General features: G+C 39.5%; 3 protein-coding genes and 1 long non-coding RNA gene across 5 annotated transcripts in view; 3 read left to right on the top strand and 1 right to left on the bottom strand.

Annotated features, from left to right (window-relative positions):
• LOC145453545 (uncharacterized) lies at positions 1-19874 on the top strand. Of its 2 annotated transcripts, none has more exons than XM_080331512.1 (7): positions 1-167; positions 13237-13416; positions 13527-13663; positions 14815-14902; positions 15150-15571; positions 16997-17203; positions 19239-19874. In XM_080331512.1, the coding sequence occupies exons 1-7, from the start codon at positions 83-85 to the stop codon at positions 19569-19571; spliced, it is 1452 nt and encodes a 483-aa protein (XP_080187638.1). In that variant the 5' UTR covers positions 1-82; the 3' UTR covers positions 19572-19874. The 2 variants fall into 2 exon arrangements, with proteins under 2 accessions (XP_080187638.1, XP_080187639.1); XM_080331513.1 differs by having other exon boundaries at positions 13530-13663.
• The window catches only part of LOC145453942 (doublecortin domain-containing protein 1-like), a 304595-nt gene that overhangs the window by 57598 nt on the left and 222221 nt on the right, over positions 1-24776 (top strand). The window lies entirely within an intron of this gene.
• LOC145453548 (uncharacterized) lies at positions 9937-11696 on the top strand. Its single transcript, XR_013919814.1, has 2 exons — positions 9937-10978; positions 11463-11696. It is a non-coding gene; the product is annotated as an uncharacterized LOC145453548 (long non-coding RNA).
• Positions 19824-24776, bottom strand: part of LOC145453546 (putative G-protein coupled receptor 63) — a 12509-nt gene continuing 7556 nt past the window's right edge. The window contains exons 4-7 of the mRNA XM_080331514.1: positions 24304-24445; positions 23443-23731; positions 21773-21947; positions 19824-20396 (exon numbers count right to left, since the gene is read on the bottom strand). Of these exons, the coding sequence (XP_080187640.1) occupies positions 20195-20396; positions 21773-21947; positions 23443-23731; positions 24304-24445 (808 nt within the window). The 3' untranslated portion in view covers positions 19824-20194. The remainder of the gene's footprint in view (positions 20397-21772; positions 21948-23442; positions 23732-24303; positions 24446-24776) is intronic.

The following is a 24776-nucleotide window of genomic DNA, read 5'->3' on the forward strand; positions in this document are numbered from 1 at the left end:
CGGCGCCATTTTGTTACAGTATTTTAGCTTTGCATTAGTAAGGTAACCTGTGAAGACTCTTTGGTAATAAAGACTTGCGATAATGTCGAACTCTCTTCGATTCGGAGTGAACGCTATACTCGGATGGCGGACCAACGGAGGCAAGGACAAAAATATCAGTTGTAAAAGTATGTTCGTTTCATCACGAAATTTGAGCTTTCGGACTAATCATTGTCCAACTATTCTCTTTCCATAAATAAATATATAGATAGATATCGTGTATCTTTCAGTTTTATTCACTGACGACCGATTTTGTGACACAAATTCATGGATAGTTAAGGATAGTGATGACACAATATTCCGCACATAACAGACGTTGAATAGCCTATCTCCTATAGCTAGAGTCAGACTCGATTCGTCGTTTTTGTTGTGACCTAACCTGACACTATAGTAACGATTTATCACTGGTTTCACAATAATGTGTAACAATATATGCAGTAAACCGCATAAGGGTGGTATTCATGGTGTTTGTCGACTACTATGGTCATTTGGTCATTTACGCGAGGCAAATTTGTTATTTCGAAAACTGGTGCAATATAGGTTGGCAGACGACGTTTATAGACGCAGCTAAAACATACGTATTTTCAATGACAGTATGTCGATTTTCCTTTGAGGCGAGATCTGACGAAATCATAGGTTTATGAGATAGAATTGCTCGTTTATTGCGAACTGACACAAGCCATACTAATATTCATGGCGATCTGAAGCGTATTGCCCATATGGTAGAGGCCTGAGTTTAGCAGCATTATACGATTGATGAAACTGCGAGATCCCTGTTAACGCCTTATCGGTAAGTGCTGTTGTTAAGTTATCAGGTTAAGTTATCCTAATGTTTTCGTGAATTTCATCGCTATGACGTAGCATTGTGGTAAAGGTTAATTTGCGTGCAAGTGGCTGGCTACCCTGCTGTCATGCATTTACGCGCATTGACTATTGTTTGAGTTGACTTCTCTCAATTGTTACATAACATTCTACTTTCTAAGCTGTGTACTATTTGTGAACCAAGTGATCTGCCCGTGCATTCACGTTGGCATTCTGTTGTTCTGATTCGTATATGGTAATTAGTGCCAATTAATATTCTTCGTGTGTCCGGCTTTAGTATTTATACCGTAATCTGCCCCGACTCATCTCTTATCTGCCCTTTCAATACGTAAACTATCGTGCTCCCCTGTGTAACTGTGTTAGTGATTATGTTGTTGAAGATTTAATGAATTGCACTGGGGTTGGAAGTTCATCGCATTTCTGGTCACTATTTTAACAATAAATGCCAAACGTAACTTGAAGTATACGGCTATAGACGTACAAAATCCTATAAAGTGCGTCGACTTCATTTCGCCTTTCGAATACAAAATCATCTCGTATATCAAATCACCAAGTCAACAAATTTATATCCCTGTATACAGGGATGGGTCTGGAAAGAATTTCATCGAAGAGATGGCGTCAGAAATCGAACGATCTCTTGATCGCCAATTAAGAACCCAATCCATGTGTAGGACAGCCAGTATTAACTTTCTCGAGCAGGTTACGATGATGGTTCAGGTCTGAGGGCTTGAATTAGCAGCAGATTACTTAATTTTCTCCCTGACACCAGTCTTAACTTATAATAGTGAAAAATTTCGCGCCCCCTGATTGTCATGTCACAAAATGGAACCAGAATGCTAGCAATCCTAACGGATAGTTTGATGGCATGGAAGCAGGGATATCTGGAACTAGATATCCCTGCACGGAAGGTTATGACCGTTGATGAGAGAATTCTCAAATTTGAAATTGGGACTATAAACAGAGCAAGAACTATGAATTGGAGGTAAATCGTCATAGCCAACACCAACGCCTCTATATCATGCTTGGACAACTATAAAATTTTCGGCTTTTCAAATTGGATTAGAATCAGAATTATAGCAACACATTTTTTACAAATGACATTAGAATTACTCAATTCGCGAAAACTTGTCCATTGGACGACGTAAACTTCATATCATATTAGAGCTCATTCTCATAAGCATGAGAATAGCAAATGTCTGTACAGCAAGCTTGGCTCGTTTCACTTCGTGCAGTACTGTAGCATTTTCTGGAAAACCAGAAATTAGATTAGAATTAAAATTAGTGTATAGAAACATTTCACATATTAGATTAGAGATGAATTACCGACATTTCGCCGTAATTAATCTAATCAGAGAACTTGAATTATCTAGTATAGTCCAAGTCTGCTACATATAAGGCATCTTCGCTAGAATGTAGTACGAATGTAGTGCAAATATGAAGTGATAAGGCCTGCCTATTCACGAATAGTCACTACCGAACGACTTCAATTCGTTTAATCGCCCGGTATTCACCACAATCTAAATCAGGGGTCGCCAACTCAAAATAGGTCGCGGGCCACTTTTCCAAATTCCTGGAGGCCGCGGGCCGCATGACATCAATATCGATATAGAAGTAGGCAACGCAGTTCAACAACCACGTCTGATAACTCTACGTTATTACAACGCTGTGCTTTCTAACATAGGCGACGGTTATAGTCACCACAAAAGAACTAATATTTTATTGAACAAACACAAATACAACAAAAAGTATCATGATCATCAATGTCATTATATTTTGGACTATGAGCTGTACACGATACCTGACAATGACAACACTCTTTAGCCGCTAAAACAGGGGTGGCCAACATTTTTGTAATTCACGGCCGCATTTCGCGTACTCATGTAGCCTGCGGCCGCATACCGGTGGTTAGTCGTGATAAACTAGCTGGGGCCAAATACCCACGTTATCATGTCCATGTCCATTGCCGGTACACTCCGAACTAATCTATATGCACATATCGGCTTACTATGCGCACCAAATCGTTAGTAGTTATGTTGTAAAGAGCCACAGAGAACCAATCTGTAGTCGCGCGAAGCGCGAAAAATTTTTCATGTTCATGAGTGAATTTCGTCAATAAATATTAGTATAGTTTCACATATTACTATAAAATATTTATCCTTTCTCGGCCAATGTGATCAGATTCCCAGATACAGCTGATGCAGGGGGTATCTGTGAAAACTTAGGGTTGTTATTACAAGTGTCGACAGCCGCATAATTTTCCTTCTACTGCTGCAGATTGGCCACCCATGGATTGAAGAATCAATATTGGGGTTAGCTATACACGGTAGGCCTACTTGCTAGACAACTATCTCCTCGTAAAGCATGGTCTTTTGTAGCGCCCGAAGTCGTTTTGCAGGCGTCTCGGTCTTGGCAGTAGTGGGCCATTGCACGTCAAGGCAATATGCCCATTCGTACCAGCAAATTCTTCATCCATGGAATGATATTACCATGCCGAAGCCGTATCAACTAGTGAGTAATAGTGATAGTGGGCACATAGAATGGCTCACTTTGAAAAACAACAACATTATGTTTCAACTGAAATCAATTTTAGCGTTTCAACATGATTTACTAAGCGTTTTTCTGAATATTTTTCAAATCAGGTCGCGGGCCGCAAAATAGGACCTCGCGGGCCGCATCCGCGTGTTGGAGACCCCTGATCTAAATAAACATCATTTCTGACAGTGGCGTTAATGCCGCTTAAGCGATATTATCTATATGCAAGAGTGAAGGGTAAAATATTTTGCGGTGGCGAAAATTACATTATTGAGTTCATACTATAAATAGCAGATAACATCGACAGACAAACAATCGTGTAGGCTATCCACCGTTTTGGAAATTGTATCACTATTTCACGCGGTAATTGCGTCGGCCTCCTTTATCTCAGAAATCATCTCATGCTAATGATCGCGATTTTGCCAGCCATTAGCTGCGTTATCGGGACGATCAATTTCGTGGCGCAAAGAATTCCCAGTTTAGATCGTTACGGACATTTGCGGTGAACGCATCAAGACGATCTCGACCGGTAACTTTCGACAAGTCACGGAAATTTCTTTAGCGCTTCCGACCCGGCTTATCTCAAGGCAATCTGTTGAAGTTCAAAAGAGATACGCCTTCACATTTTCTGGTCACGTTCCAAGTGTATCCGAACCCGTGTTTATATCATTGACAAAGTAACTGCACAATTATATCGCCATCATCGACGCTGGTACATGAAATAGTATCATTTTGGTAACATCAATAAGTTTTGGTAAGGTAAATCGCATTTGTTCTGCGACACATACCTTCAGTCGTGAAACGATAAGACACGGGTAATGACAGTTATTGTTCACACTTCGTATCAAAGACAACGTGCCTCCATACATAGAGAACGATAATAGGCAAAATTTGTGGTGTTCTGCCATCGATCAATCTATTATTTTTGACACCTTTGGACAGATGCATAAAATAGGTAAATCCAGAAACGGGATAGGTTGAATTATACTATCATAAATTGACATATCATGTCATAAACCTTCGCATTGTAACACTTGACTCATGCGGCCATTATTCTCCGAGAATGAATACTATAGTCAGCCCTCATGATTACCGGCCCTCGATCTGACATATCAACCCAGCCTATCGGCCCATGCGTAATTCGTTTTCATCAACAGTCGTTTTATGTTTTCCCTTATTTCTTTCCATCCAGTGTACATATTGTACTGTACAGTGTACATGCTTCTTGTTTACATCGCCTAGGCCCAGGTGGGTGCCTGATCTCAAAGACCATCCGAAGTCATTTCGACATATTCCTATCTTTTCATTGTATCGCAGCTTTGTGGTGTTTTGAAATTATGATAAAATTACTGATACTGATATCATATTCTGTGCTGACTTCGCGAAACCAAATGCTAGCGACCAATTCTTGTCTGTTTGTAATTAGTTACGAATGGAATATGCATCCACGCGTGGACTTCTAACAATCCGATTAGATATAGTATCGTGTATGTCTGATCGTAGTCCTGTGCGTTGGGACCAAAGGAGGCACGAAGTAGTCTGTAAATCGAGCAGTCATCGTGGTATTGCGAAATCCAAAGACATCCGTGGTAAATGCAAACTTATCCAAAGAAGAATACCTTGACTGCTTGCCGAAGTAACATTTCCGAGTAGGAGTACGATAAGGTCAAGCAAAGGCGACATGGAATTTATGATAGTGTCGCGATCGCGATGGAGCAATCATGAACAGTTAGGAACCAGGTTGCTACTTTGTAAGATTCTAGTTCTCGCTAGGCCAGCGGTTCTCAACCGGAGGTCCGCGAAACATTTTCAGGGGGTCCGTGAAGCCTGAAAATAGTTGATAAGCTAATTTGTGTTTTTTTTAATTCGGAAAATCACGAGGCAGTTTCACTTCATTACTAGTAAAACTCCAGATCTCAGATCAACAGAATGGCAGTCCAAGGTGAAATATCCTTCTGAGCAGACTCATTTTTATTGCTAAATCGCCGATAGCTTACGGATACAAACATTTTCCTTTTTGGAGGTGTCTTGTTAGGGACAATGCGGGAAAAAAGTTGGATGAGTAAGGTCAAGCACGGTGGCTTCGAAATCCATTTTCCCGTGTGATATATACAACCATTTTCTATTATAACTTCAAGATAAGCTGCTGAAATGACCAGGATTGACGTAATATCAAGGGCGGGCAACTTCTCCAGTCGGCTGGCCGGACATGAGAAAATTAGGTACTTGGCGGGCCAGATTCCTGAAAATCGCGTATTTATCCACCTATACAACGAATAAATCGTATCTATTGTAACCTTTAAGTTTAAAGTAGAGACCAAAAACAGTATTTACACCATTGGATTACTCATACTGTAATTCAATAGCTGTTAAAGTCAATGAGACATGTGGTAATCAAAGTTGTCAACAAGTTTCTTAAACTCTGGCTGCATGTCAGCCGTAGAAATCCTTGGGAAAGAATGCAAGTGAACGTCACAGCTAGATTGTCAATGTTTATGGTCAAAAATTTTTGCTCGCAAATGTATGTAGACCCGCGGGTCACATTATCATGGAAGACCGGTGACTGTCTGCGGGCCACTCAAAATCGCGGGCCGTATGTTGCCCGGTTCTGCGTTATATGTTCATTAAATAATTTTGTCAATTTTGGTGCCATATTTGTTGCGATCATACCCAAATGTGTCGCCGGAAGCGTTACGCTTTATTATTACATTCGCCAACACCTGTACTTGTTGAAATGGATTTTCGGCACTCGTTAATATTAGGGCTGGGCACAATGATTCGAGTACTCGAATCTGAATCGAGTATTAATTTTAATGATTCGAGTCGAGTAGTAAAAGACGATATTTTCGAGTACTGAAATTACAAGCTCCTCGCCACTGAAAGTTAATTTATCAACGAGAATTATAGTTTTGATGCTAGTTTCCAATGTGGAAGGCTGAAACACTGATTGGCTGCATTGAAGCATACGAAACATAGTACAAAGCTACAAAGCGTACGTGAAATAATACATTTTCGAAGTCATAGTCATCCCATAACCTTGTCACGAAGAGCAATGAAATCGGTATGGTCGAAAAAATATCAAAGCATCTTTAATGTGGTGGATAACAGGCATTATATTCTTTGCTGTGGCATAAAAGGTACATATTTGAACTTTGACATATTACATTCTATTATGACGTCATAATGTGTGATACTCGAATACTCGACTCGAAGCATAATACGTGATTCAGAATCGAATCACTCAGGTACTCGATTTTGCCCAGCCCTAGTTAATATCCTATCGAAGGCGCGGATTTTCAAGACACGATCACGTATTTCAAGAAATGCAATTGCAGAATTTGCTTTGAAATTATAGAAGTCAACGCAATTTCTACATAGATAGTATGATCTTAGTGATAAACAGCAACAAAATGACTATTTTTGATAATAAGACCATACTATCCATATAGAAATTGAGTTGACTATAGTTATCATTTGCCCAAGACAGATGACGTTTGCACGATAATTGAGCTAAATTTTAACTAAAACTTTGTGGGGGTCCGCGGGGTCCGTGACGGTACGAAGGGGTCCGCGAAGAAAAAAAGGTTGAGAACCACTGCGCTAGGCAATACACAACACCCAATATCATCGTAAAGACTTTTCTGTGACACACCATGTCGGTTGACACATCTATAATGGATATCACATTTTATTACTTATCTATAAGGCGTATTCCTTCTCAACTCTTCGTATATATGTTTACAGCTAAATCATGGCTCACATTCGGCTATAATTTCTTCCTTCACTTTCAAACTCTAAAATTGAAACAGGTGGATCATAGAAACGACTTTGCAGCAGTTAAAAAACTTCAAAGCCCGTTAACGAATGGAAATTAACCATTACGTAATTGCAGAGTTATTTTGGCGCGGTCATAATGCGTTTCACCTTTTCACACACTGTCACCTTGTACAATAGGCGCGGCGCGGTAATGGGCTTTTTATCGCTTATTTACAAACCGAAGTGTCGCATTCGTTTCACGGCGAATACGTAAATGCCAATTGAAATTTCACAGTTCCAATGATCGCATTTCCTCGGTAGTTTTATCGAACCGATTATGCAGTACATTATAGGTTGAACGGGGTGATTTACATCCCAAGTATATATTTTCAATGCTGTAGCAATTATTATTATTAGATATTCCTTCGGGTCCGTATAGATTAAAATCATGAAAATTAACTCGCTTAAAATGTTTGAGATCACAGATACCACATATTTATCTCTCTTTCGATCCCAGTTTCGTGTATACACTGTTGTACAGGTACGATGGTGCATGAACTACGCATCGATAGTGAACAATACCAAGGAATTTAATGTATTCGATTTCCATGCTGTATCGTTTGTCAGAATTGAAGTATAGTGTCGAATCCGACGAACCAGAGATTTGTATAATGGCTCGACTTGTACCAGAGTCATTGCGCATGACTCTACCACGTCATATGACTCGACACATTCTAAATGACTTATTCCAAGCCTAGTATATCAGGGCCGATAATTGAAAAATATAGGCCACGAAACTGTGTTTTATCTGTTGTTAGAATAAACATGTTTGGAGTGAGAAAAATGAGTATATTATGAATCCGAGTCCTTATATATCACCCAGGAGTTGTACAGAAGCGAGTTGAACCAGACTGGAAGTCGATACTACTGACTCGCGGTTGAATTGAAAATGACCTGGCTTGACTCGAGTCAAAACTATAAAAGTACGGCTGACTTGTGACTCAGAACCTTGTGACTAGGTCACAATCCTGCTCCAGCTCTATAACCTTCACAGGTGAACGTAATTTGAAGCTGTGCATGATACCTGAGAAAACTATGTTTGATTTACATTTTAACTCTAAAATTCAAAATGTAAATGAGATATAGTTTCTTGAACAAATTTACCAATTTTACGCTAATTGTGGTCATGTACTCAATTACATTTATGTTGACGATCAAGGCTGATAAATTCGTTAATTGAGCGCAGAAGTAGCCTATACGGTTGCTTCATCGGAGCCTTGATAGGTTTATGAGATGGTGTAAAATGCAGCCTCCTATAAACCTTTCCAATGCGATTAATCCATGCGATATCACTATAGATACTATGTATAGACAGATAGCGACAGATATTTTACACGACTCTTTCCCTCCGTTACGTTGGATTTCTGATATCTGGCATACGATCGTACAATGCCTATTCCGTCTTATTTGCCGTTTCATCCTCCTTTAAGAACCGTTAAGGCGTGGAGGTCTCATGTTCACTGCTCAGCTGCATTGGAAACAAGGAATAAATTGCAGCAGTATGTATGTTGATTAGAAACTTAGTTTCTCCAACCATCAGAATCACCGAGGCATAAGTATAGCAAATTCTTCCAATGGCGCTTGAGATACACCAACTTACTTCCGCTTCCGATTAAGGTCATATACACGCTAAATACGCATATTTATATCACGCCGTGTCGAGTGTATTCATTAACAGATATCCTGTTGCTTTCGTAAATGCCTATAAAGTACAATCCGTTCAAATCATCCTTTGCAACGTAGCAAGGGGGTTCGGCGAGGTATGGTCATAGCATATACCATAGCATAAGGCAAGGGTCGGCAACCTACGGCCCGCGGGCCGGATCCGGCCCGCCAAGCGAAATCGTCCGGCCCGCGACATAATAATTAGTTATCACAAGAATACGGCCCGCCACTTCATAATGAGTTTCAATCTGCAGTGCAGCGCTGCATGAAAAAATGCGGCATTGCTACGATATAATAGTAGCCTACATCGTATTAGTCTATTGTTACGCCTTAAAACGAAGGTGGTTGAAGTAGAAGATGGAGATAGACTAGACTGGATCAGTGCTTATCAATCGGGTGTATCTCGCAACCGAAGGTGTTCCATGCTTTTTTTAAAGGGTTAATCACTCTGACGGGGTGTGACAAGAAAGGTGTTCTTCCTTTGCTTCGAAAACGCTTGGAGCATCTCAGACGCAATGACGGAATCTCAAACTATTCAATTATAGATAACTAGCCTCCGTATGTTAGTTAGCCTGTCTACAGTTTGATTTTCCATAAGGCATTGTGTGCCAAGACAAAAAACCTGAATAGTGTTTTGGCCACAATGGTGAAAACTGTTAATATGATTTTTGTCTCATCAACTGAATCAGTTACGCCAGATATTACTAGAAGCAGAGAATCAATATGGCGATGTCATGTAGGCCTATATCTGTCATGTTCGCTCATTGAGTCGAGCAGCTATGCTTACACGAGTGTATGAACTGAGAAATGAAATAGCAACTTTCCTCGAAAATACAAATATCGCCGACTCATAATCTTGTAATCGAAAATGGGTATCTCATCTTGCTTTCCTGGTACATTTAACGTCACCATTTCAACAAATTGAACTTGCAACTTCAGGGGGAAAACAACTACATAGGCCTACATGAGATGTTGAGGCGCATTCAAAACAAATCTGTGACTCTGAAAATGTCAACAGTACAAAGAAAATTATGCTCACTTTCCTATACTGGAGGAGAGAAAACCTACACACAAAAAAATCTGGTAGATTTACAAAGAAATTTCTGTAAATTTTACAACGAATTACCGGTCGCAGCCAACAGCAGCGTGTAGCTTGTCATTTTACATTTTGATATGTAATATTACATTAATTTAGCTGCTAAGTCAAGTTACCAGAATTTATTCGCAAGGTTACAGACAGTTACTCGCTACGGCATTTTACCAAGCTATTGGCAAAATTGATTAGCTTCCAAGCCCCAGCAACCAGTGGATACGTGGAAGTGCATGTCACTGTGATATCATTCTCGTTGCGATTTGACCTGATTCAACCTCGTTCGCGAGACAGGATTAGGTCACACGGAACTGGTTGACCCTAGTACCAATTTCGGTATAGTGCATAGTTGGGTGCAAGAAGCAGCTGACAATGTAGTTACACCATAGACATTATATTATAAGGCTATGGCTATACGGTCGGTCTCGGCGGTTATATTTGTTGTAACAGATAGGGCTAATGAGTTACAAAAATCAGTTTAGGATATATAATCTTATTCCTGAAACTAGAAATATCAGCACAGCAGCAGGCTCAGTTGACCATTTCTTAATGGCGGACACGGCGACCTATAATAGGTTACCTTAGGTTGCGCGTTGCGGGTTTTTCTGAGATTCGTAGTAAACAACCAAAATCAACTGTGACATCACAAATAGCGTCCGGTTAGGTAAGTAAGTAGGGAACCACACGTGGAGCAATAAATATCAATATATACGAAATTAGATGCAAAAGAAAGGGACTATAGGTGTTGATAGATGTTTCTGTATGAAAAACCAACCTGGATTGAACATTATAACGTGGACAGTAAATATTATTGGTGGCATATGTGAGCGGATGAATATCACTTATTTCAAAGTCGTCTGCGTGTCGAGCCGAGTAGCCGACTGGTCGGCCATTAATATTGAGCTTTGGGCAAGCAAAGGCTGACGGTGCGAAGCTTGTGACTTGTGATTGAAGAAAGTAGAGACTTTCGTTGAAGATTCTCAGGACTGATGAATGGGATGCGCATCGTAAAAGGTACAGTAGCCTACTGTATAGTATTAGTTACCGTGAATATCTACGACTGTGCACACCACCCGGATGACTTTGGTTTCATGATTTAAATATTTCAGTCGCCCCATTCTCAGTTCTATTTTGGGATATTAGTCGACTTGTATAATGACCTGCGACACCACATACTCTGCCGCGGAGTAGTTGAAACTGTTAGCTTGTTATTGACATTTATCGGGTCATAGCTTAGATATGTTTTCATCCACTGCTCGATATGTTTGGCTCACATGCCGCATCAAATGAGGCACCTTTTCTTTTAATACATTGATCATTGAAGTCAGGAAAATCTGCTATATCATGTCAAATGAGGAGTCGTCAACTCACAATGTACCAGTACCGGTACTTCAAAACTTGTTATATTTTTGTTAGCCTTTTTGTCTTAGTCTTTATAAGTCATGTCTAGGTTAGCAACTTGTCTTAGTATAGCGACTTACGCATGAAATATTTTTAGTGGAACTGCAAGATACTAGTCACACAGAAGGAATGAAAACGAGAAAAAGAAACAATTGGAAGTTTATCCGGCGTTGGAATTAATTCACCTTTTCTTGGGACCACTCGTGCTATATTTGCATGCCTCCTAAACAAGAATTATACTTCCAGCAGCAATACTTTTTCATCGTGAATCATGAATGAATATACAGTTGTCCTAATGTCGTCTTGAGAGCGTGAAGAAACTTTTGCGGTATTTTGGCATCGCGTTGCTTTGGGATAGGTATGGATGTAGGCAGAGACGTGAATTTACAAGCTGGCATGTAATCTGATTTACAAGGACAGCATGTAGGGTTGTAGGTAGGTAGGTAGGTAAGGCGGTAAAATTACAGTCTCGGTGGTAAATGTACAGAAGAAAATGTAGATTGAATATGCCAGAGGTGACTGTAACATTACAGTCTGGCATGTAAAGTTAGAATACCGGACGGTTGTAAGTTGAATTTACATTGAGTGACGGTAATGTTATATTACTGCCAAGTGGCTGGCCACCCTGCTTCCAGACATTTCGCGGTAAATCGAGGTAAATTTTTTTTTCAGTGTAGTACCAACACTACATTTGTAACTGTGATACGAAATTTAACTACTGAATATTCACCCGCTTTTCCGACATTCCTTCTCTACAAAATGAATTCTGACTATTCAATGTGGACGCCAATACCATTGCCTGAAAATTTCAAATGGGCCTTTCTGAAATGGGATGCAGTTGAATTGAATGACAAATTTCATACAAAAAGCATATCGCTGCATGACTTTGACAAAGAGTACGTTCTTGAGATTGGTCTTTATCCCAGCTTGACCGGCAATGCAAAAGAAATTGCATCGATTTTTGGAAGCACGTACGCATGTGAACAATAGTTTTAAACAATGAAATTCACGAAGAGCAAGCTAAGATCACGTATTTTGGACGTCCATTTTGAATAGGGTCTGATTCTTGTTTCATCTGACTTGTTACCAGAAGTTTAAAACCTTTCACAAAGCAAGCTGCGTCAATTGTCACAATTATTCTGTGTCGTTGAAGTGTAAATACACGTGTCTTCGGATTGGTATGATTAAGATTGCAGCAATGTAGGATAATATACCGAAGTGAGCGTAAAATATAGTACTAAGAAAAAATCCGGCCCGCCAAAAGGTTGTACACCCGAAATTTGGCCCGCGACTAGCAAAAGGTTGCCGACCCCTGGCATAAGGTCATAGCATATAGCGAAATGCTCTCAGATTCAGCTGTGAGTTTACCGTCTCAAAATAGATTGTATAGTGCAGCAGATCAATTCAGAGTTGAAGCAAGAACGCAGGCATTGATCGCAGTCAATATACAATTATACATCGTATTATTTTAACATACAAATTACCACATGCAATAATATTTTCCGTGCAAATTTTAAAATGACCCGTTTCGTCGTCCGCCATTATATCTTTTGTGAGTTGTTAAAAGAGTGCTGTTGATTGATCCAGATCACGACTTCACATGTCTCATTTTGACTAACGTACGCAACCTTGCACTGCGTGTTCGTATGCTGATTCACCACCTGTGGAGGTTTCAAGGCTTCCGTAGTTAATAAAATATATCTTGGTGACAAGGAGCGTATAATTTCATTACCCCAAAATCATCTCTTTAATACACGACTCAAAACATTAGAATTTATAGGCTACTCGTTTCATGTTCGAGTAGGCTACTCGAATCATTGTGCTCTGAAAGCTTAGTGACAAGATCACATCACTTCTACTTTTAATCATAGGCAGTTCCAGAAACGAAGAGAAGGCGACAAGTCAAATCGACGCATCACCGTTATCTGTCTCGTCGACTTCTTCGCACACCGATTCTCGCAGGCCGTCTAGTTCCGAATCGTACCGCGACTTGAAACAGTCGCGAAGGAAACGCGAGAGAGTCGACTCGGAAGATATTACTGCAGATAAAGGTAACTTGGATACAATACAGCGCCATCATTACTGAAATTATGCCGACGTTGTGCTATATGAGCGATTGAAACTATAAAGTCGAATGGTGATGCGAAAATTCGCCATTTAGCAGCCTCCAAGCACGAATCGAAGGAAGCATCGAATACGTTCGTGGATTCTACGGCCGAATTCGCACAGTCTCAAATAGATTCAGGAGTTTTGCTGAACTCGGCTTTCAGCCCGCGAGGACTCAATATGATCCACCAAGTAAGAATTTCGCGAGAATAGCCCTATATCTGGAAATTATGTATAAATTGTAGGCTATATGCGTGCAATTTTACGCGCCACACTTGGACAACTTGATAATTCTAACAGTGTAGTTAATAGTAATTCGAGCGAAATACCGGTATTCTAATTCTAATCTAATGCGTGAAATGTTTCTATGCTTTAAGTTTAATTCTAATCTAATCTCTGGTTTTCCTGAAAATGCTACAGGATAACTTTATCGTTCGTAGCGAGTCGAGCTTGGTGCCATTCCCACACCAATGAAAATGAGCTCTGAGCTTAGTTTTTGTTGCATTTCTTTGTAATAGGGAATATAATTAAATTTCCAAGTTTTTGAAAATTTAGTAGTTCTAATTCTAATCTAATTCAAAAAAATGTGTAGCTATTTATCTGATTCTAATGAAATTTCGAAAAGATGAAAAAAAAATCTATTGTCCAACTTTGAAGAGCTTCTTGGAGGTACAGCACTTCAATATACAATTGAATAGTATATTCATATTGAAATTAACCCGAATATTTTCGGCTGACACTCGTCAGGGGTAATCGTCAGCAACTAGTAGAGAAATGGAAAGAACATTGTATATCAACAATCGCATCACAAAATATGACGTCACCAGCATTGTCCAACTTTGCTACACGCCGGGCGTAAACGCAGAAAGGAAATTTGGTACCGACAAACAATGTTTCAGCAACTTAAGTGCCATCGTTGTTATTTGTGATATTCATGGTGTTTGTCGACTACAATGGTCATTTACACCAGGCCGATTCCATATATTTGATTCCGTGGTTCCGTCGTTTAATAGTGTATATTATTATTACGCCGGGCTTTTGATGAAGACCCCATATGCACAATGTACATGTAGTTGACCGAATTTGTAATCGGTTAAGATAGTGCTACCTTCTTGGTTGATATAAGATGGATATCTATGTATTTTTTCGATTCAACTTCGGTAATTATTGCGGTCCAAAATACTTTGAAAAATATCAGTATCATACTGTTCAATCGCCATTTTGGCATCGCGAACATGGCGGGCTTGAGATATACTATGATATTTTTCACGTTTCTGGCGTGCATTATGACTTTGCCTTTAAATAATATCGTCTGAATATTGAATATTCATGTTATATTTCAGTATCCCGGCTACCTATCTGCCGCGCAAAGATTGGGACAAGACGCCGCCTCGTTATTTTCAAATTCGATTACGGCGCCCCCGTTCACAGGTAAAGTAAATTACAGCCTATAACTTATTTGTCCAATTACATACAATTTGATCCTGGTGACATAATTTTTGGTGATACGTTGATATAAGTTATTTTGAATTCTCTACTAGTTGCTGACGATTACCCCTGACGAGTTTCAGCCGAAAATATTCGGGTTTATTTCAATACGAATATTATTCAATTGTATATTGAAGTTCTGTACCTTCAAGAATCTCTTCAAAATACTATTTCAATTGTTTATTTGCAGGTATTGCACAACACACGACAAGTCCTTTCATACCAAATATAAATCTACTGCCAATGGAGCTGCGCACCGCGCTGATGTCAAGAAACATTTTGGCGCAGAGCGACGTCTCGAAAATATCGCCTTTCGACTTGAAAATGTTTCAAAGCCACATCGAAAACTCAGCGATAAACTCTTGTCAGATACCGAAGACTTCGACTATTGATACATCGCCTTTGTACTGCCTGCCGTCAAGGACACTGTACGATTTATTTCCCGATAAATACGGGGCCGGTTTGGCAGCGCGCGTGGCCGTCGAGAATATGGAAAGGGATCACGAACGTTTGATGAGCAATTCGTCGAATCTCGGAAGAATGCCGGACTTTTACGGCAGCAGGATTGCGCTGGAAAGTCATCACGCAGGGTCGTATCTCGGATTAGACGCGGTAAGAGTTGCCTGATGGCGGCGGAGTTTTTGTGAACTAGGAATCTTTCAGCTTTCCAAATTACAATTATATCTGCACATTTTTTCCAAATTCGATTAGAATTAAAACTACTGAATTCGCGAAAAACTTGAAAATACAGTTAAATTCCGAATTACATCATATGAAATCAGAATTCGTTCTCGTATGCATGAGAATGGCATATGTCTGTGCACTATAAGTGTGGTTCGTTTCGCACTATACGTTTTTACAGTGCTCCCGTAGCATTTTCACGAAAATCAGACACTAAATTAGAATTAAAGATTTTTGTAATCAGATTAGAATTATAGATTACCGGTATTCGCTCTAATTATATAGTCTCATTGGACAACAGGAATTATTTAGTTGTCCAAGTCTGCCTGGTGAATGTTATTTTACATTGTGTTGGATTAAAACCGGAATATATAGGAAATAAGCTGAATGTATATCTTTCTATACTTGAATATTCCTTGAATAACCGGATTGATTTCTTGAGCGAAACAGGCAATACGACCAGACAAATATATCACGTATTCCGAAACATTTTCTGTAAATCTTTATAGATCTAAATGATAGGGACCGAATCGGATCGTGATGTAGGTTCGAAAATGTCAGGAACATCGTCGAATTCGCATTATTAGTACAGTATAAAACAAAACTAAAACCGTGTAGATGTGATTATATCTGAAAACGATTAGATCAAAATTCGCAAGCGCGTTTCGCAGTCCTCCGCCTTGAACAGGGACAATGATAGTTTGAATAAGCGGATTCCTGACACATTCCTACTCGTTTCGGGATACACGATTCTAATCAAGCTTCTTGGAGGTACGGAACTCCAATATACAATTGAATAGTATATTCGATTCTAATGGAGCTAATAAATCTGAGGTAACAGTTCTATGCCGGATGCATACAGATTTTCGCTAAGGACACCTATGTGACCATGGATGAATATTCAATACCATTCTCAATGTGGGCGACTATACCATACGTATAGTTAGTATATTGAACACCCAGAACGGGCACAGTCAATGTGTGAAAATGCATCGCATTTACTTCACATAAATTTAGGTTTAGGACCTGATGCATTAACTATTATACTAAACGCTATGGCTACATTGGTATATAATGGCATAGTATACTAAATATAAATATAATCAGTCAAGTTGTTCAGAATGAAGAAGCAGCTGTAAAACGGTTCTTTGACACTGTTCGGGGCTTACCTAATACGTAAACTCTGATGGAGCCAATATACCAACTTTTTACCTCAGCATATCCGCACACAAACCTAATCAAACGATCATGTATCGTGTCTTATCGATTTAAATTTAACGTCCATTTGAAAGGTCATAATAATGCAATATCTAAAATAAGAGATTAGATATATTATAAACTTGTCGTTCATTCCAGGGACAACAAGACAGCCTGAAAGCAAAACGGTGCCGCAGAAGCCGAACGGTATTCACGGAGCTGCAACTGATGGGACTAGAAAGAAAATTCGAACACAAAAAATACCTCTCGACTCCGGACCGGCTGGAACTCGCCAAGAGCCTGGGACTTTCTCAGCTGCAAGTCAAGACGTGGTATCAGAACAGGAGGATGAAATGGAAGAAACAGGTAAATATTTAGAAAACGCTCGTTTTCATGTTCCAGTTACCATCCATCATGCAATGTATTTTCCTTCTCCAATGTAAGAGTCATCAAAATTCGATACTTATTTTTACTCCGTACATAGTTGTATGTGAAATGTGTATTGTGTTTAGTAAAGCAATGCACCATTGAAATGTAAGGTGTAACCAAAATTATGAGCGATTTAAGCGGCCATTTAAAATTACAATCCTTTTACAGAATACATCTCGCGGTATCATAGGGTAATTTTGTAGTTGATGCAACCCTTATTGCGCCGATATAATATCGTAGTGGCCTGCACGCTATTGCGGTAAATTGTTTCGGGCTAACGATTTTCCCGTGTTTATCCGCTTCCGGTCACGATAACCTTGTGTTATATAATCGAATACCGCCGTGAGGATTGTAGTTGATAATAATAAGGGTCTTGTTCAAGATAGGCTAGGCTACATAACAACAACTTAACAACAGTTTACGCCTGTGACCTTATACGGGTAATGCGCCAAATACTCGTTGATATCGGGTGACGTCTCAATGATTGAGATATCCATCAAACTGTTGATTGGTCATGAACTATGATAAACTCAAAGCGGCGTTTGGACAACACGTTTACCCTTTGAATATTGATACCATCGATCTACCCTATTACATTCAACAGCTATCTTTTATCTAACCCAACTTGCAAGGCGCATTACATATAATGAACTGAAATATTACAAATTGCGACAGATCCTCGCATGTAAAAAGTCCTAGATGTTACAGGTAACATCAAACAATGTTTCCAATAACAATCAAGAAGGTAGGCCTATAGGGCTGCTGGTAGAGCAATTTGCTTGACGATCATTTTTGAACCAGCAATTCTGTATTTCCCGTGGCTAGCTTCTTGTTTTGTAAATAAATTCATGCAATGTCTCGCCTAAAAGTCTTGTCGAAAGTGTAAGTAACTAACTCGAAATACGCCAAAAAGGACATTAGGACATTTTTGATCGTCCTTGGAGGACCATACACTTTTCTTGAGAAAGAGGACAAATCCTCTTAAAAGACGACATTTGGTAGGCTTAAAAAATCTAACTATCCTTGAGTTACTAACTATCGAAAGAGAGTAAAGTTGAACGATCGATTCGAGTCGGTTAAGCCGCGATTCAATTGAATTGAACGTATCGCTTATACGCCTTATGCCGTGGTCACGAACGACAATCAGACATTTCATCTTCATGTAAGGAAAATGTAAGGTGCCAATCTTCAGCGACATTACAAATATTTGATGTACTGACATGGTACTGTGTTTGTAAAAGTCAATGCTAATCCATAACATGAAGCGGGAGGTGTTAACACTGACCATAAGCGCCGCCGACACGCGCTTAGCGGCAAAAATTATGACTAAGTACTTTCGCGCGTACCGAGTGCCGCGGCCCGTCCTTTTTTCTTCAAAGTAATAATTCATAACCGACAGGATAATAATGATGTATGCTTCTTGTTAATGCATCTAATGCGCTAATTGGGAATTAAACAGGCACGTGCCAGAGAGCAGAGGCGCAATTATCTCCCAAAATACTTACTGGCTTCGGCCATTTAATAGACGCCAAACAGGCTTGATCTCCTTTGAGTCACAGCTTTTTAGACTAATCGCGGTGCATTATTGTAATACCAGGTGCGTAATACCCTTCTTCATGTACAGTCAATAGCGTACTGTATACATAGGGCACACTTATGAGAAAAGTGTCCTTCAATCACACAGAGAAGATTGTTTCAACCAGATATTAGTCTGTATTATATTCCAACTTAAACAGATTACACACGAGTAAGAGACGTTTAATGAAGCATCATATCTATGCTGAAATTTTGGGATGTACGCACAGTTAGACATTCAGAATATTTCATCTTTGTCAAAGTATATTATAATTATAATTACAGCTAGGTTTTGATTCTTTAAATTAGAATTAGAATTAAAACTACACATTTTTTCTTATCCATATTCGTTACACGTTACACGGATTCTTATTGTGACTACATACCTTCATTTTAGAATCAACTCAACGGCAACGATGAAAACGAATCTCAATTAAAACCGAAAGGAAGACCCAGGAAGTCGCCGGAACCGGATAGAGCTTTGAAAGAAGACAAATTCAACACCGACGCGATCGCATCCAATTTTACGCCCAGAACTCAGAGAAAAATGTCTAACAACAGCGACATGTCTCCTCGCGCAGCGAACACGGAGTACATTTCAGACGAAAATCATTGGTCACTTAAACGGGGTTTATCAAGCAGCAGCCCACCGATACATGAACGGCTAATCTCATCGAAAATTAACAGTGATTTACAACGCGATAATAGCAAGGTGTTACGGAAAACGTGATATTTTGGTACTTCCAATTCGTAAATAACGCGAATCGAGAGCGCCAAGCGATTCGGTAGAGAGCAATCAGCGCCGGGGCAAACAACGAATTATTACTTGCTGAACGAATCAATGTCGTGGCGCGATTCCACCCAGCACGGCCTATATATTGATACGTGAAAGAAGATCGAGTCTACGTAACTTACTGTAGACGTCACTGCCTGCCGACTAGGAATTCATTCTTTTGATGCGTTATATCCACACTATATACGATTTTTTCAATCGACTGCCTTTTATTACAAAATATATACGCATGAGTAGCGACCAACATCCCTTTTACTGAGAAAGTGACAAGTTTCTATATAGTGAAATAAAGAAAGACAGAAGTATAGTATACCAAGAATTTGGTGCGATGCAGTGTTCATTGGAGGTTGCTCCCAATATCCCGACGTAGGACCGCTCTTTTAAGCTGTATTCCACAATGCCAACCTGCAATATTAGCAGACCTACACAGATATTTTCTCGTTATTGATGAGTCCGAGTATCATCCTCCATCATGAGTATCATCCTCCATCATGATGTTGCTGACATTATACTAGTGGATTGCGTCAACACGGCCGGTTATGTGGCTTTGCCGATAACATTCAGGGGACTTTGAAGTAATCCAACGTCCGCGAGTATCCGCTAGCCTGCGAAAACGGAGTGTAACTGTCCAGGCTGCGAAGGTTGGGAAAACTGATTTCGTCGGCTGATGACAGCGTCTCGTGCGCGTGATTTCTTTGATTGCAATTCCGCGTCGCGCCTTCCTGCGTCTGCGGGACTGGTTCTCTCAAATGGATCTTCCTCCTGTAAACATCATAGGTTAAAGAAAGTTAGGTCTATCTGAAGACTACACCAGCGGAGATGTGTAGTCAGTTATATATGTAATGTGGTCGATTATTGTTTTGCGACTCAACGGGCTCCAGGAAGGCTTGCTGACTCGCGTAAGGGTTCCCCAGGTTACTAACGGTTAAGAACCTAGATATACTAAAACTTAACCATTCAGCGTACCACAATAGCTCATATCGCCACGCATGACTGAGCTCATCAGATTTTGTTGTATCAATTCGTTATGAGTAGCATGTAGTGCCAACTATGTGTATGTTTAGGTAACGTTTTCTTGTTTCCCTCCTTTTCAGCTTAATCACTTGTTTGTTTGAATGAATCCTTAGAAATATACGCATAATGACACAGCGCACGATCAAGTTTAATACAGGCGTTCCCAACTGAGGGGTCACCGGCAAACAGGTTATCAGTCGAAGCATCATTTTAAAGTGACACCTATACTATAACGTGAGGCTGGTTCCTAGCCATCACTATTCTTCCTTCCATGAAAACTACAACGGACCGGTAGTGGTATGTGTTAACAATTATACACAATGCACGTGCTCGGCGCGACCGAATAACTAGAATATAGATCGTTATCTGTATTTCGCGTGACCCAGAATTTAACGTAACAGTCCTTGATTACTTCGAGATAGATTGAAATCGTTCCAAAAGACCTATACGCGTTGCTACAGTCTTGATTTAGGGAGGTTGACGAGTTCATATTTGCTAGGGTTACCATACGTCCTCCTTTAGGAGGATTCGTTCTCCTTTTTCAGGTTTTTGAAAATGTCCTCCGAGGACGCCTACTTCTCCTCCGTTTTGGGAATTCGTCCTCCTTTACAGTAATTAGAGTTAAGATAGTGGATGGATTCGAGTGAAAACGGGCATAAATAACGCTAAATAGGAAATTCGTGGTTCGAACGAAAGTGACGACCTTTTTTTTAGTCAACCGATCAAGAAGTGGCAAAAACTTACCACTTTTTTCCCAATTTTACTCCACAATTCTAAGTCTGAAAATTTTGAAAAAGTGGCCCCTTTTCCCGATTCCAGAATATGGCAACCCTAATATTTGCATGGTATAATTGCGCACATTTAAAGTCGCCAGTTTCCCCCATAGGCCGTGAGTAGGTTTAGGGGAAGGTTCTGACATTATTTTTAAGTAATCGACACTTCAAATTCAGAGGTTGGGTCGCGGGACATCTTCAAATCTAAATTTGGGGTTGCGACCTTAAAAAGGTTGGGAACACCCTCGTTTAATACAACCAAATACTCCTATAAATGCACAATCGTACATCACTTGAACGTCTATATACGCAGCTGCATCGTGATTTCCGGACTCAAAGTTCAATACTCACCCAGGTTGCATGAGATGCAGTCCGTTGATAGTAGCGAACAGAACTGGCACGTTGTGATGATGGCGCTGTATGGGTCGGTCGAAATCCCTGTCCGCTGAACAAGTCGCTGTGTCGCTTTGTTGGATGTCTTGGTTCGCAATTGAGTTCGTGGTTGAGCCGCTGTTCGATTCGTATTCTGATAAAACACACACCTTAGTCCAAAGTTCCAAGATATAATATCGTTAAGTACTATTAAAATATCAAGTGGGCAAACAAAAAGTCTGACACTCAGCCGTCATAATCAGCGATATGATACAACAGTGTGGTCTGTACTACAGCCTTAGAGACTACATGCCAGTCTAGGTCCTTCTGATACTCTTTAAATCCTTCTTCCTATCGAAAAATTTTGATTTGAATAAAATAGTATTTACGGTGAGCACAACTATAATAAATAAACAAAGAATCGGTCACCGTAAATACTATTTTATTTAAATTGAACCAAATTTGGTGAGCATCGTTTCTATAGAAAGCCTAACACTTTCATGAGGTGAACAGAAAATTTTCAAATTTTTTATCATTTATTTTTATATAATAAATAGAAACTTTCTTCCCCTGTAGCAAAGCGGTTACTGGCTGGAATTGAACCAAATTTTGTGTGTAGGCTTAAATTAGGTAACCTAACAATTTTATCAAGTAGCCAGTACGATTTGAGAAAGATAGTCATTTTTGAAGAGCCCTAGTGTGCATGCCTCCTCTTTACATCGCCTAGGCCCAGGTGGGTGTCTGACTACTCCCAGTCGTTTCGGCATCTTTCTATCATTCATTGTATTGCAGTCTTGTGATGTTTTGAAGTGATGAAATTTTATGAATCAACTTGAACTTGTACAGTTATAATAGTCTCTATTGCGACATCATATTGGTGTATAGCAGAAGGGCTTCCCAACCTTCCGGGACATAAGCCCTTTTCAGGTGAACTAGAAAGATTTGAATTTTTTTTTATCATCTTCTATAACAAAATAACCTCAAAATTTAATAAAAATTCTATAGTACAGCAATATTTTACTTCTTGATCTCGAGTTTACATTCTTCCCTCCACCACCAAACCAGGACTTAAGACATTGGCAAGGAAAATACAAGCTCAACGATCGCGTTAACTTTATTAATGTACTATCATGATTATTTTCTGTTGCATTTATATCATTTATCATCCAAACTATACCGATTAGTGTATATATACCGTTCTCAATTAAAATAAACGTTTCCTAATATTTTCATAATGCTAGAAAAAAGTATGGTGGAATGACGGTTTATCACTCTAAATTAACAGTACTGTATAAAACAGTTTTTAAATTAAAACAACAATACTTCCAAAAAATCGGGAAAAGGGGGAGCATTGATGATTATGATTTCAACCTGAAAAACGTAGGCCGTATTCCTCTCACCTATCAAGATCAAACACAAGTATTCGCACTTGAAGGTCACATCAAATTATCATCCTGGTTCAGTTGTTGAGTTGAGTATATTGTTAATAATGTTGTCAGTTCAAAAATACGACAAGATTTCGATATAATGAAAAGCTATAGGAAGGTGTCGAAACGACTTGGAGTAGTCTTTGGAATCAGACACGCTAATACAAGATAAAACACAAACATATATGCAAAAGGGGAATAAAAGTTATTAGGAAGTCTTACCGCGCATTTCTGAAGCTGCTGTGCTAATCTGCTTCTTTTTCTTGCAAGCAAAGCACCAATCCAGCCTGTCTTTCATCTCGGGAAGCCAAGCAAACGTAATAACAGGGAAGAGAGCCGAGAATCCAAACATGATCCAAACCAGGACCGTTTGGAAATGTGGCCAGGACGAAGATTTGGCTTGTGCGGTTCCCGAGAACTTGCTCGATAAATCCACCAAAATGTATGGAAGCTTCAACAGCAGGAAGATGAGAAATAGAGCCGCCACGTAATATGCACGCACTGACTGCATCTGTCGAAAGTGGTGTTTGGATTAATGCCTGCAAATTAGGTTAGAATTAGAATTACAACTAGAGACTTTAATCTAAATTAGATTAGAATTAAAGCTACACATTTTCCCAATTTAGATTAGAATTAAAATTACTGAATTCGCGAAAACGAATCGCTTGACTCGTTTCGTAGCAGCCTATGTGACTATACAAAGTTCCCATGTAGCATTCTGAGTAAAACCTGTAGTTTGATTCGAATTAAAATGAGAGAGTATAAACATGTCACATATTAGATTAGAATTAGAATAAGTGACAAAACATTTTACAAATTAAATTATAATTAGGTCACCGGCATTTCGCTCTAATCAGTCTAAACTGTATAGAATTGTCTAGTTGTCTAAGTCTGAGTACTTCTTTACTGACCATCTCTAGTTTTGTTAACTCGTACTGTTGAGCTGCTACAATGCAATCGTACTTCGTTGTACCTGTACGTAAGTTTCATTACACATCATAACGCGCACTCTGCGGCGTAGCAATGATAACAATTGTCGTATACCCAGAAGCATATTACAACAAAAATATTGACTTTCCAAACCTGGAAAAGTTTGTCGACGCTACCGTTTCCTTCGCGGTGATTTCGATTGATCTTCAATTTATAAGTTGTAAAACACAGCGAGACGAAGCAAAACAACGCTGCTGCAATGGGTAATCCAATACTTGTAATAACGAGGGAAATTCTGGTATGAAAAATACTGCGAATTAACATATATATCCCACTTAGCCTACTAATATCGAATAATTATTGGAAAGTTAACGAGACGACATATAGAGTTGGGCCATGAATAGAATCAAATTTACATTTCGTAATCAGTACGGCAGCAGCTTTCCATTGATACGCGTTTTATTGAATTCGGCGCTCGGCAAGCCGGTCAAAAAGGGTCGTAAAGTTGCCTTTGGGCAAATGGAAAGTATGACGTAACCCAAATGCTGTCTCCACACCATATAGGACCAGAGGTGGTCAGTAACGAAGTACTTCTTCTTTTTCGAAGTACTCAAGTAGTTTTCCTC

Source organism: Botryllus schlosseri, chromosome 13 (genome assembly GCF_051294905.1).
Source record: "Botryllus schlosseri isolate E-star chromosome 13, Bs_hap1, whole genome shotgun sequence".
NCBI lineage: Eukaryota > Metazoa > Chordata > Ascidiacea > Stolidobranchia > Styelidae > Botryllus > Botryllus schlosseri.

What these genes read in the sequence shown, in the direction of transcription:
- LOC145453545 (XM_080331512.1), top strand. Translation starts at nt 83, where the DNA reads ATGTCGAACTCTCTTCGATTCGGAGTGAACGCTATACTCGGATGGCGG. An exon ending in AGATATTACTGCAGATAAAG is followed by an intron (nt 13,417 to 13,526) that starts GTAACTTGGATA and finishes TTCGCCATTTAG; the next exon opens with CAGCCTCCAAGCACGAATCG. An exon ending in GGATGAAATGGAAGAAACAG is followed by an intron (nt 17,204 to 19,238) that starts GTAAATATTTAG and finishes CCTTCATTTTAG; the next exon opens with AATCAACTCAACGGCAACGA.